General features: G+C 41.9%; 1 protein-coding gene across 1 annotated transcript; it reads left to right on the top strand.

Annotated features, from left to right (window-relative positions):
* The first annotated feature begins 4,020 nt into the window (after positions 1-4,020).
* On the top strand, positions 4,021-11,328 carry LOC311025421 (gamma-aminobutyric acid receptor subunit rho-3-like). The gene is made up of 9 exons (XM_084028314.1): positions 4,021-4,436; positions 5,043-5,155; positions 7,074-7,141; positions 7,238-7,461; positions 8,248-8,330; positions 8,948-9,085; positions 9,949-10,101; positions 10,467-10,660; positions 10,770-11,328. Exons 1-9 carry the CDS (start codon positions 4,309-4,311, stop codon positions 11,070-11,072), a joined length of 1,404 nt encoding a protein of 467 aa, XP_083884440.1. The 5' UTR covers positions 4,021-4,308; the 3' UTR covers positions 11,073-11,328.
* Positions 11,329-13,545: the final 2,217 nt, after the last annotated feature.

Here is a 13,545-nt window from a genome sequence, read left to right as displayed (position 1 = left end):
GTCTGCTCTGCAGGCCTGAGAGGGTGCAGGTGTACGTCCCAGAGTGCTCCTTGATGTCTGGCTTGTGAAGCAGAAGGGAACCGTCTCCCAGGAGAAGCAGGTCCTGGTCCAGCTCAGCTTGACCCTCCCACAGGTTAAAGGTGTGTCTGGTTTTTGAGTCATATCTCACGATAACTGTGGGCTCGCTGGACAAGGTGAAGGTCCAGATGAGGGAGAAGTTCTGTAGACTATTCGGCGCGATGCATGGGATTGACAGTGAATGGCCCTCTTCCTGTGTTACAGCCTCTGAAAGATACGATACATCGTTTTGCTTTTAATTGTCATTAATCTTCCTCTTCATTTAAAGAAACGTCACGCTGTATCAAAAAAATGCACCTTGGTTTTTCCGGGAGGCAGTCCACACCTGGGTCTTGTCAGCCGCTATGAAAGAACAGAAGTAGGTACAGTTGGAGAGATTACCCAGAATCCTCAGCGTGCTCTCCACAGTGAACAGACCCTTGTGGTCTGTGGTTTTGATGGTTGAATTTTCTAGAGCTTCCTGAGCAGAGGGGGGGTCTGTGGCCCACGTCACCTGAGGGACGGGGTAGATGTTGGCTGAGGAGCAGGTGACCATCTCATCAGTCATCTCCATGACGACTGACTGGATGAGAGCTGGAAGAAGAAAAGCAGAGAAGACGACATGGTCACCTAGTGTGGAGCCAGCAAAAAGAAATGACTGCTCATAGTGTCAGATGGTTGTGTCTTGAAGCGAACAAGAAACAGTCAGGTGAGGTGGGACAATGAAGCATTTACAGCTGCTGTCTGCTTTCCAACTGCTTTGCCATTAAGAAACAAGCAGGAGGCTTTCTGCTGGACATTAGTGGTGGGAAAAAAGAGTGCAAAATGTTCCACCTTTGTTGTCACGTTCTCTTGGAGGTAATTAACCACGGAGACGCTTCACCACTCCAACCTTCACCTGTGCTGATTTCATCAATTACAAACCCAAAAGCAACATGTAAGAGTACGACTAGACGTTAAACTGTACTGACCTTTCACCTCCAGGTTGACGAAGAGCTCCTGGTTACCCTTCCGTGTGCTGGTGTAGCACTTGTACCTGCCCTTGTCTTGAACTTTGACCCTCCTGAGGAGCAGGGAGGCATTGCCGTGAGGGATGTGGGAGTTGAACAAGCAGGTCCTTCCACTGAAGTGCTTGTTCTGGAGTCCAAACTGGTCCTTGTTGTAGTAGAAGCTGTGGACGGGGATTTGCTGCTTGTACCAGTGGATCACCACCGTGCCGGTGGGCCTGAAGCTACAGGGCAGGATGCAGTCGTCAGGGATGATGCAGGTGACGTTGGCATCTGGTGATAAGAGACTGTTATTAGGGGTCAATAATGGCTTTGTATACTAAATGACGGCTATATTTTAAGATATGTAGCCTATATTAAATATTGTAAGAGTTTGTCTTCAAGTTATATTCTCTTTAACAATAACAACAACATGAATGATACTTTTACACATTTTCCTTCATAATAACACATTCCTTCATGCATATCTTTAACTCTTCCAGTCATATATGGTGTTGTAGTGTGGTCTGTAGTCAACAGGCGTCACAGTTTAGAACAACCGTCCAACATGTATCTGGGTGACAGTCACATAATCTACATACATTCATGTGATTGGATCACTGCAGCTGCACTGCTCATGCCTTCAGTATTTATTTTTTTCATTTAACCTCAAACACATATCTGTTTGTGGAACAAAAACAACAGTGTGCCAGGATTAGGAATCCTTGACTTTGATATCTTTCCACTGATTCTGATATCTCACATCAGCACAAGACTGAAGAGAAAAGCACAATCCATACAAAAGAGCCTCTGTGTCCTGTCTAATAAACAGCTGAGCTTCTTTTATTTATTTTTTTAATCGGAGTCACACTTCACCCCAAATGACTGCCCACATGTGTGCAGCTGTCACAGCTGGATACCCCCCCCCCCCAGCTGTGTGCTGCTGCTGAGGGGATATCAATGAAAACACTATCTGTAACAGTTGTCATTTTTCAACACATAGCTGACTTTACATGATAAGACTAACATATTGATTACATAATATCCATGAAGCGCTGCCTTGCATTTACACTACATTAATAAATAGACACATTGATAGAATCCATGTATGGATGGTAAACCTTCCTGCCTACCACAGTGAAAAAAGATACTATTATAAGGTGAACACTGTGATTATTTAACAAAAGCAGCCTTTTCAAAATTAAAATTAGCATTTTCTCACCTCCTTCAAAGAGATTAAACACTGCAGTAGCTATATAAAGCATCTTATCAATTCCCTTTTGCTGAGAATAAATCACTCATCTGTGAATTAACAAGTGAAGTATTAAAATACCTTTCGAGTTCGTCAGTAACAACTTCTCCGAGAAAATAAGCAGCGTGATGACGAGCCTGTGTACCGCTGCCATGTCAGCCGGCCTGCACCGATCCTGTGACAGTATTTGGTGTGTGAAAGCACGTTGGTGTGCATCGAACTGTGTCTGTGTGATTCCACTTTACATCCTTCCCAAACGCTAATGAAACACTGACTAATTAACCAGGCCGGTGACTGTTTAACCAGCCTCATTGTGAATGCTTCATTACACAGCACCTCTACACAAACACGTGTAACACCCACAGTCATGTACTGCAATACTCGCAAAATGGACATAAGTAAACACAACAGTACTTTTTACCTGAAATGTGACAATGTGACACTTTATTTGCAGTTTTTCTGGAGAGCAGGGCTTTACGTTTCAATGGGATCACACCATCCTGTTTAATGGACGCCAGCTGGAAGAGACTTCAGTCCCACGTGACCCTCCAGGCATTACAGACTATAGAAAATGGATGGATCTGATGGTATTAGTGATTTCAATTTAGCTCAAAAACAATTTCTCTAATGCTTCTGATAAATGTTTGTGATGTAGAAAAAGTTTCTCTGTCTATGATCACCCTGTTATTTGGATATTTTGGCATAAACACAAAGCAGGCTGCATACTTTTGGTTATCCATGGAAAAAAACATTCAAAACACAGTTCTTAACATATTTTGACGGATGACGACCTCTAGAGGGCACAGACGAGATCTCACTTCCACATGTGAAAGGCCGCCTGTTGTCCAGCAGCTGTGGGGTCACATGTACAAGAGAGCCAAGGTCCACGTGCACGATTCTTTAAGATGGCATTGCTCATGTCTGCCCTCAATCAACTTTAATCCCAGATTAAAAGGGACCGAGCCACTACAGTAGAGTTATGCAGTCTGTTTTGATTTCATCGTTTTCTTTCCTTCCTCGATTTAATGCAGTATTAATACACACGTTGTTGCTGTGAGCCTATTACGTTTATGATTATTGATATTTAAATTAGTAAGACTTTCCTCACTTTCCTTTATTCTCATAAATATAGAATCAGTTAATGTATATTTTATCCACTACATCACATTAATAATCTTTCTTGTTGACTGTATACTACTATGCTGTATGCCGTATCACATTAACATTTATACATTATTTCACACAACATTAAATTTCATGTCATGTTAATGTTGTGAATGATGTTGTTTTGCCTGCAGGGAACTAATGGGGTAAAAACCGGTCAAAGCCTCAGTTTAGTATCATCATATCCTCATGCCGTGAACCATATCTGCTCAGATGTCATAAGTGCAGCGTTTGCAGATGTGGTTTGGGACATATGCTTGCATCTGTCTCCCCTGGCTGGGATCCGTCCGCCCACCACCACACTGCACAACTCCAGGGAAAATCCTGCAATGTGTAAAAGTAGGCTACAGGCTTTTTATTTTTATCTGGTCAGCATGATGATGAAACCGCTGGTTGTGTCATCCCCCTCCCTGCCTCCAGTTTGTAGGTTACTGAAAGATTTCACCAACCACAGATAAGAAGATTAGAGAGGAATTAATGGTATTCCTTTGTCATTATAGGAATAAATTGATATTTGGTTTTACGTAAAAGAGGGAGGGGAGAGTCAGAACAAACATGTCAGGCGACGTAAGCAGAGGGATGGCACACAGACAAGCACTCAACCCGGGGGATGCCGGTGCATTAGAGCTAAGCGCTGGGTATCTGACGGATGTTCACCATGTTAGAGAAGATGAAACAGCAGGATCATGCAGACGTAGGCGGATGTGTGCGTGGCGGTGCAGAATGAGGGCTGCTGGGACATGGATGTGCCGGTAGAGGACGGGGACGGCTGTGGCATTGCCTGGGCGAGACACTGACGAGGCGGGAGGGACGTTTGGGTTCCTCTGGTCTTTCCAGCCCGACTCAACCATGAAAATAGCCCTCCTGGCCTTCAGACTGATGTGCTTGGCCTGGTTGTGGCCCGTCAGCAGCCACTTCCCGAACAAGAGGAGACACAAGGAGGAGTACGGAGAGAACACCAAACAGAAGCATGGAGGGTGAGCCGAAGTATTTGTTGTAATTGTGGAGCTGCTTCTGCTGTTTCATGTACTTTTTTTTTTTTACACCTGGCATCTTTATGGCTTTATTGTATGCTGCTTTACAATGCCAACACAAATATGGTTTTAAATATGGAAAGTGGAAAGGTAAGAGCAGATGATTTGTCATGTGAGGCTGAAGGTGATCTGTGCATTTCATTCTCTATTAATATATAACGATATTTAAACATCAACATAATATTAGAGCACATATTGCTTAGTCGATGGCCAATGAAATGATACGTTTTTGATTTGCATTACATCTCCGTGAGGATTTCTAGAAAGGCAGTGAAGACAGATGGGCCTCTTGGCGGTTCAGGTGGAGGATGAACTCATGAGACCAGACACGAGAAGCCCCACAACCTCTCTGACCCAGTTACAACGGTGTTAGATCACACAGAACTTTCATTTCCTTTAGACTCAGGCCTTTAGTTGTAATCAGAGAGCAAAAGTCCAATTAACCACCACTAACTCCCTCCACCAGCTGTCTGTTCTGTTCCAAGTGTGCCTGTGTTGGAGATGGAGAGTTTCCACGTTAAGCTGTTATTTGTTCTCTGTGGTTCTTAGACGGGTGGATCTGAAGTTGAAAAAGCTGGACAGCACCAAGTCTCTGCTAATTAAATCCGAGCAGCTGCTTCGGATTGAAGACCATGACTTTGCAATGCGGCCAGGATTTGGAGGTAAAACTTTATATACAGAATATATATTCAATTCCACCTCTTTTCCTTTCCTTTTCCTCATTTTTAACAACCATGTGCTTTCCTGCAGTCCAATAAGGTTAATGTAGGTTACTGTGCTGCCTTTGGTATTACGCCTCCCAAAATAAAAACCCTTAGTGACCTAGATTGTCTGCTGCGTGAGACAATGACTGCAGACAATAGTACAGACAAAATAATCTGCGTACGTGAGGGGAAGGAAAAAATGTTAGAGGATACACAAACAACTAAAATGACAATGTTTCTTTTTATGCAAGACTAGAATATTTATAGCAAATCTGTATGCAACAAGCTATTCTTCTGTGCCTGGAAGCACAAGTCTGGTTGGATGTAATGTTTTGTAAAACTCATATTCCATGTTCACAGTGTGAGTACAGTCGTTTTCTTTTTGTATTATATGCATTGTTATGAACTGTATGAGCTCCTCTAATTCTAGTTCTAGATGCACATCACAAGATAAATATATTCTCAGTAATTTGCTTTGTCAGTACCTTTTTTAATCCACCTGTAAAATACCATGTTTTGGAGCTGAAGGGCTGACTCCAGTAATTTGATTTACTTCCAAATAAAACAATTACAGTAACGGCTTGAGTCTGTCCATCAGCTGTTACTGGATCATTAATGTGATTTCAGCTGAAGCTAAACAAATGTTGGGGTTGTTTATACCCCCATTAGTCCTTTCACTGCATGTGTTCTTCATCAAAAACCACAGTGACTTAACACTGTCAAAACAAATGAACAGGCTTTTACCTCCAGGAGCCTAGCAGTCTGATATAATCCCTCTCACTTTACTACTCTGCTGTAATCATAGACAGATGGTTTTGAGTGCTTACCTTCATCAGATAATGGCACAGAAAGAATGGGATTTTTTAGTACACATTTACAGTATTCTGTCACTCTGCGATGACATAAGGACCAACAATACGCTACATAGGACTTTTTTATGTAATATTACAACACACAGTGTTTAGTATTGGGACATTTAGGTTTCTTGAGCAAACCTTTGGGTTGGTCCATGCAGACTGCAGTGCTGGCATCTCTTTGTTGCAGTGTTGTAATGTGGCCTGGCAGCCCAGCGCGTACAGAAGCAGTGAATTTCATGGCTCTGGTGCCTTCTGTCATTTTCTCCCAGTATTTGTGTGGGTTTACTCCGGGTCATGTGAACTTAAATGTCCACTGATATTGTTCTGAGATGTGCATGCTGGGATCGGCTTCAGACTTGGTAACACATGGTCCCAGGGCATGATGGGAGAAGCCTGTTGTTGCCCGATCCAATATCTGACTGGCCTCTTTGACCACAAACATCTCGTCTTGTGGCTTTTGCATTGGTTTGACCCGGCCACTGTTTTCTCAAAGTGATGTAGCCGCACATTTTGAAAGCGGTACAATTGGTCATCTTCTCAAAATATAACATTTTTGTAGTTATACTACCACAATAATACTCTCTGGTTACTTTTAGCTCATCGAGATAATGAAAAGCTGATACAAGTTTGAGATGTCTATGAACCTTTGAGTATTTGTTAGCATGGTATCTGTGCTTCCTAAGTGAGCAGCAGCAGACTTGTAGCGATGACGATGAGGATTACTGCTTCACCTAAGGTGTTATGCATGAACCGTTATCTGTCAGTTATGTGTAACTGATGAGGGGACGAAGCTATACGGTCTACTAAAAGATGATATGACTGCAGCTCCGAGCTGAGTCATGCTTAAGAGCCAACATGATGTCAGGGGGCTTCGCCATCATCCAACCTTTTGTCTCTGTGGTCTGTAAGATGTAGCTTATGTCGTATAGCTCAGCAGTGGGATTAACACAGAGAAGGAGGATTCACGGAGGATGTGAGTCTACTGTTGCTAAAAAGCTGATCCATTACAACTTTTGCAGGTTCGGCTATTCCTGTCGGCATCGACGTCCAGGTGGAGAGCATCGACAGCATATCTGAAGTAAACATGGTATGTGCCTCTAGGAGTTAGGCCAATCATTATACAGAGTCCTCTTTTTCTTCTGCTGGGCTTGAGCACCAGCGCTGTTTTTGTTGTATTTTTCAGGACTTCACCATGACCTTGTATTTGAGGCATTACTGGCAGGACGATCGCCTGGCCTTCCCCTCCAGCAGCAACAAGAGTCGTACCTTCGATGCACGCCTGGTGAAAAAGATTTGGGTTCCTGACGTGTTCTTTGTCCACTCTAAGCGTTCTTTTATCCATGACACAACCATGGAGAACATCATGCTGAGGGTGTTTCCTGATGGCAATATCCTCTACAGTGTCAGGTAAAAAAAACTGTTACTTTTAGTTTAAATTAGAAGAAAGTAGTAAACGATTTAAGCAGGACTACTTTTGATGTACAGCAACAGCGTCGCCTGTGGCCACAAATGGTAACTGCAGGACAATGTTGCATTGAATTTGCCTTTTTTTACAAACTTTTTTCAGTTTTAAATACAGAATTTACAGAGCTTTTCGCTATTAGTGAGTGGGAGGAATACATTGGCAAGTGGCCCAACATTTAGTGACCATTGAATTTTATTGAATATGGATCAACTGCATATTTATATTGTTTGTTTTTAAGGTTAGATTTAAGAGGAAGTCACATAGTCTGGCTTTAACCCTACTTGTGTATATTAATCTTATTAAATGAGTCATGATTTCAATGTTATGAAAATGTTTTCAGAAGGATGTCAACCAAGAAATAAAACAATTCACTGGACTATTAGTCCGAGGTTTAGCAGAGCCTAAAAGGAATATGAGAAGCTTTCAGACTATCTGCATCATATCCATTTCAGACACAGATGTCAACAATATGGCGTCATCCCTAACAGCTTGCTGTGGCCACAGAGCCTCTAAGGCAAAGACAAAGTGAATAAACACATTATTCATGAGAACTGTTAAAATTCAGTCCAGTACTTTTGTTTTATACCCTTTTTGACATCTTACTAGCCAGCTGACAGAGATGAATGCATGCATCTTAATTCAAATCTAACATTTTCTGTGAACACAGTTGCTGATGCTGAATTGCTTGATTTCTGTGGGTGTTTCTTTAACTGTAAGCTGTGTTTTAGGATCACTGTGACTGCACTTTGCTCAATGGACTTCAGTAGTTTCCCTCTGGACACACAGAATTGCTCTCTGGAGCTCGAGAGCTGTGAGTACAAAACTACAGTTGGGGCATTTCTTTTTGCACTTTTTCATAGGATTCATGTTTATTTTGTCACATTACATTGACACACACACAAAAAAAATCAACTTAATGTGCTTGTCAGATATGTTTTGCTGGTAAACATGTTACACAACCTTTGATGCACTGATTTGTAATTGAAAAGCAGCAGCTAGTGCTGAGTGTACGGAATTACATACAACAGTATCCACATTATTGGATACTTTTGACCACTAATGGGAGCGTAAAGACACACTGAAAGCTCTAGGTGCATTACCAAACTCCATAAACATGCAGTAACCATTGCCATCTTTTTGCACGGACTAAATAAATCATAATCCTCAAACAGGTCGATCTGCGGCCAAAATAAATGTCTGCTTCTCCGATGCAGGATTTACTAGGCATTCTGTTTTTCTCTTTCTGAGTGGGAGATATGCTGTCTTTAATTGTTACATAGATAAAGCATGGATCCTTATCTCAGAGGAGAGTCAGGAGTCCCAATTCTGTGCGCTCTCTCCTCTCCTCTGAGAAAATCCTCCATGACTCTTCTAGAGAGGCAACATGTGAAGGAGTCACCCTTCCTTCTCTCCTCTCCTCTCTTGAAGATGCTTACAATGTGAACGACCTAATGCTCTTCTGGAAGAACGGGAACGATTCATTAAGGACTGACGAGATCGTGCTCTCTCAGTTTTTTATTGAAGATTTCCAGCCTTCCTTCGGGCTTGCCTTCTACAGCAGTACTGGTATGTGAGGTTTAGAGCCTTGAGGGCCCCTCTGAGTTGTACCTGCTTTGGAAACAACCAGAGAGCTCCTCATTTATCCTAAAAACACAGTATGCCACAAACATCTGGGAACAGTATTATACATTCTTCATCTTCACACCTGCTGGTAGCCGCAGCAAAAATTTAAAAAATACACGAGCATAATTAAATTAGTGATAATAACAATAAAAACTAGGTATTTTTACATGGAAAATATCTGTTGTTCAAATATAATTTTGTAATGTTTTCACTTTTCCATTATAATTGCAAAGTGGGCTGATTATAAAAGTCACTGAATTGTATTTAGTTAGGGTATTCAATTATTACAGCAAAAGAACTTCAGCCTTTCATGCTCGGTTTTAAAGATTAAATGTCGTATATGTAACTAATCCTCCTAGGGCTTTAAATTTACAGTATTATGTGCTTATGTGGCATGCTGTATTATAAGTATTTTTATACGTATTTTCGATGTGTATGACTGATGACTTTCTGAAACTTAACTTGCTTCCACTGTCACATTTCAGCTTGAGAAAGAAAGATAGAAAAAGGGGGGGATTTTTTTCTCAGTGTGAAATAATCTCCGCTTTAAGAGGTTGTTATATAATTTCAGCTCTAGACAGATCTGCCCCAGAAAATAATCACTTTCTCATCTGAGTTCTAGGTTCTCTCTCTTGTCTTGTACTTTCTGAGATTCTTGCACAATCCAGTGCCGGTGTTTAGTTTTGTTTGCAACATGTTCCAGAGTGACGGTCTTGTTGTCTGCTGCCACTCACTGTTCTGACTGGATGCCTCGCTCCCCCGTCCTCCCCGCCCGCCTCTCTGCCTTCTCCGTTTCTCTGTTTCAGGCTGCTACAATCGGCTCTACATAAACTTCATTCTCAGGAGGCATATCTTCTTCTTCATGCTTCAGACGTACTTTCCCACCATGCTCATGGTGATGCTGTCTTGGGTGTCTTTCTGGATAGACAGGAGGGCCGTACCTGCCCGAGTTTCTCTGGGTACTGAGACCATGCGTCATTGTGGCCTTAAACACATGTTGACAGTTATTTAAAAAGAAAAAAACCCACTTTTTCTGTTTTAATCAAAGGAATACTTTTGTTACAGTTTGGATGGATCAATATTACTCTCATGAAAGTTGTGTCAATATTCTCATTATTCTCAGTAAGAAAGTTTACTATTCCTAAAAGCCTTTTGGTCCTTTGGGAATTTTATTATGTGTATTATTATTTGTGTAATTTATTATGTCTATTGGATTTGATTGGATTATAGTAAACACTACACTACAAGTATAATATAATCCATGCGAACAACGGATAGTAAATGTTCAGGGAGGATTTTTAAGACTCCGTTGTTGTGTATCCAGGCATCACCACAGTCCTGACGATGTCCACCATCATCACTGGTGTCTCAGCCTCTATGCCACAGGTGTCTTACGTCAAAGCCGTAGACATCTACTTGTGGGCAAGCTTCCTGTTTGTCTTCCTGTCTGTCATCGAGTACGCTGCCGTCAACTATTTCACTACGGTGGAGGAGATGAAGAAGCTCAAGAGGGCAAAGGTCATTTTCATTCAGTTTTTTTTTTTGTGTGGCCTAGAATATACTCCTAAATCATCAAGTGACATGTCTGTCCTGCAGAACTCTCACGTTCTGTCCTCTGTCGCTGCAGATCCCAAACTCCTTCAACGCCACCCAGGCTATGGCGTTCGATGGCTGTTTCCATGACAATGACATCGACCTGACTTCCTTCACAGAGGTCTCCAGCACCCCAAATACAGAGAGGAACACCCAGACTCGTAACTCTACCGTCTCCGGACCCACGGAGGGCACCAGGCTACGCCGCACGCACCCTTTAAAGCAACACCTCAGCTTCATTATGAGCAACAGCTACATGATCGACTCTTACTCCAGAGTCATATTTCCCCTGGCTTACCTGCTCTTCAACATCATTTACTGGAGTATGTATGCATAGTACATTCACTATGCAGAAACATTGAACAATCATCATCCATTTCACCATTAGGCTCAGTGTTTCACCAACAGGCTACAACAAGCTAATACTCTGTTCTACTGTTGGATATGACCTCGAGTTTGCTCAGTGTCTGCTGAAGGTCGTAGATATCTTTTATGGTGTCTTAATCTCAAGGAGAGTTCAGTTACTTGGAGAAAATCCGAGACTGGCTGTTGTATTAAATGCCTGTTATTTTCGGGACGTTTGAGTGTTTTTGACATGCCTGTTTTATAAGAGAAAACGTTTTATTTAAACATATATATTTTATTTCCTGATTTAGACTCAAAACATAAAATTGTATAATTACGTTGTCTTGGAAAATAAATATGTGTCAAGCTAAACAATTTATTTTATTAACGTCACTTAGCTTTCTATTTATCTTTGGCAGCACACATTGATTAATATCACTGTGCGTTCATGTATATTATATAATTAAACCAGGACTACTAAGGAGATGGACATGCGTCAGGACTGTATGAAGTCCACTGAAGTCTCTGAAACAACTGCTGATACCGTGTGCTCATAAACACGTTTCTGTGAGCAGGTCTGCTTCCCAGCCTCAACCATGTTTGTAGTTTGGCAATTCAGCGCTGGATTCTGCCATGACATGAATTACTGAGTTTGAGTTTTGAGTTTTTCAAGGAGAAAATTTGCTCAATCCGAAAGCATTGGGAATTGAGCTGGGTGTTAGTAGTAGTACCCAGTACTAACTTCTCCAGTCAAACGATACCTGCAATCAATCCCCAGATCTAGAAAAAAATGACTATTTCTATGGTTTTGCTCACAAATCAACCCAATGCAACGCGGGATTGGCCCAAATATGGGAATGCCTGCACAGAGCTCTGAACCCGCAGATGTCTGAGCCGGCAGCTAGCAGCTAACAATGCTAACACCATTAACAATGGAATCAGTGCAGACGATTTTAATCTCTGGGGAAACCAGAGGGTGTGCACTTTGTTTCCATGACAACACAGCTCCGCAGCCATGGACCGGAGAGCGAAGTTATCAGCGGTTACCGCTGGATGAGCGCTGTGCAGTACGGCAGTGATTATCCAGGGAGACACACACACAACGTGATATGATGGGTATCAAAGTATCAGCATCACTTTAAGGTATGTGACCAAAGCATCGTGCACAATGATCAACAGAAGACATTACATGGCATTGACTTCAATTTGAATGAGGAAGCCACTTAAAGGCTGTTGATCTTTTGTCTCCTCCTAAGCCTTTAAGAAATGAATGAAAACCTTGCTTGTGGTTTTCTTCGTCCTCGTGCCTCCCCCTAGTGTATAGATAGATAACTACACCTATTATTCTTCTGTTTATTACATTCTCTAATTTACAGGAAATTGAAGTGTTGCCACTGATGTTTTAATGTTAATACATTATTGTTGCTTTACAGATCAAAAGGGCTTAAAATGTGTAAATAACAAATCTATGGATTACCAGGATAGGAAGGATCTAATTCAGGATGCCTTTCTTTACAACCTCCGTAAGTTTCTCCTTATTCATACTGTTATTTAGTTAATGAGCTCTCCCACTGACAGCGTGACTCCTGCTGTATTTCATTTAGGATACATATACGTTTAATATTCTGCCTAAAACAGACCGGACGTGTCGCTTTTATCTGTCATTGACATCATGACATTGCACTTTATCATCAATATCTGAGTGTCTCTTGATGGGACTTTTCAGAAATTATCTCAGTGTTCACTCCCTGAACATCTACACTCCCTCCCATGTGAGTGTGTGCGCACTCTTCAGGGTGTAACAGGATTAAAACAGTATTTGCCTGTGTAACCAGTGGGTCACGGGCAACAGTACTTCCGGGTTACTTCCTGGGTAACTGTTTACGTTAGCAACGGCTGCTAGCGGGAACGCGAGCCCATGCATTACACAGCTGTTTTGAGTTCGCAATCACGCTAATGAGTATAAGACCAGGAAGGAAGCTTGTGGGACGTTTGCTCTCTGTTCGCTCTGACATCCAGTTGTGGAGAGTGTGGGGATCCTGGTGAGGTGGGTGAGTTGATGGTTGTTGTGTGTTGTACGTTAAACAGTTCTAAATTAAACCTTGTGTCTGCTACAGTCGCCAGGTATCCTTTCTCCTGTGTTTGGGCTACGGTGCGGGTACGTGTGATGAACAGTGATTACGGTATTTTCTTTTCTTAAACATATTTTACGATCTCCTCGCTTTATGTATCCAGATACTTTTAGCGTAACGATAATGTGCTCCCTTTTTAGATTCACGCTGTCTGAGGGCAACGGGTGTGTGTGTGTGTGTGTGTGTGTATGTGTGTGTTATGCTGCAGGTATGCTGAATTTACTGCTGGTACAGTTTCTCGCTGGGATTTTTATATGGTTTAATACCATTACTAATTTTATGTATGTATTTGCAGGAGTCTGCCATTGCTGTTTTGCCTAGGGTTAATTTTAT

This window comes from Eutrigla gurnardus (genome assembly GCF_963514095.1).
Source record: "Eutrigla gurnardus genome assembly, chromosome: 15".
Lineage (NCBI taxonomy): Eukaryota > Metazoa > Chordata > Actinopteri > Perciformes > Triglidae > Eutrigla > Eutrigla gurnardus.
Note: the sequence above shows the minus strand (reverse complement) of the source record. Positions and strands in the feature narration are given on the sequence as shown.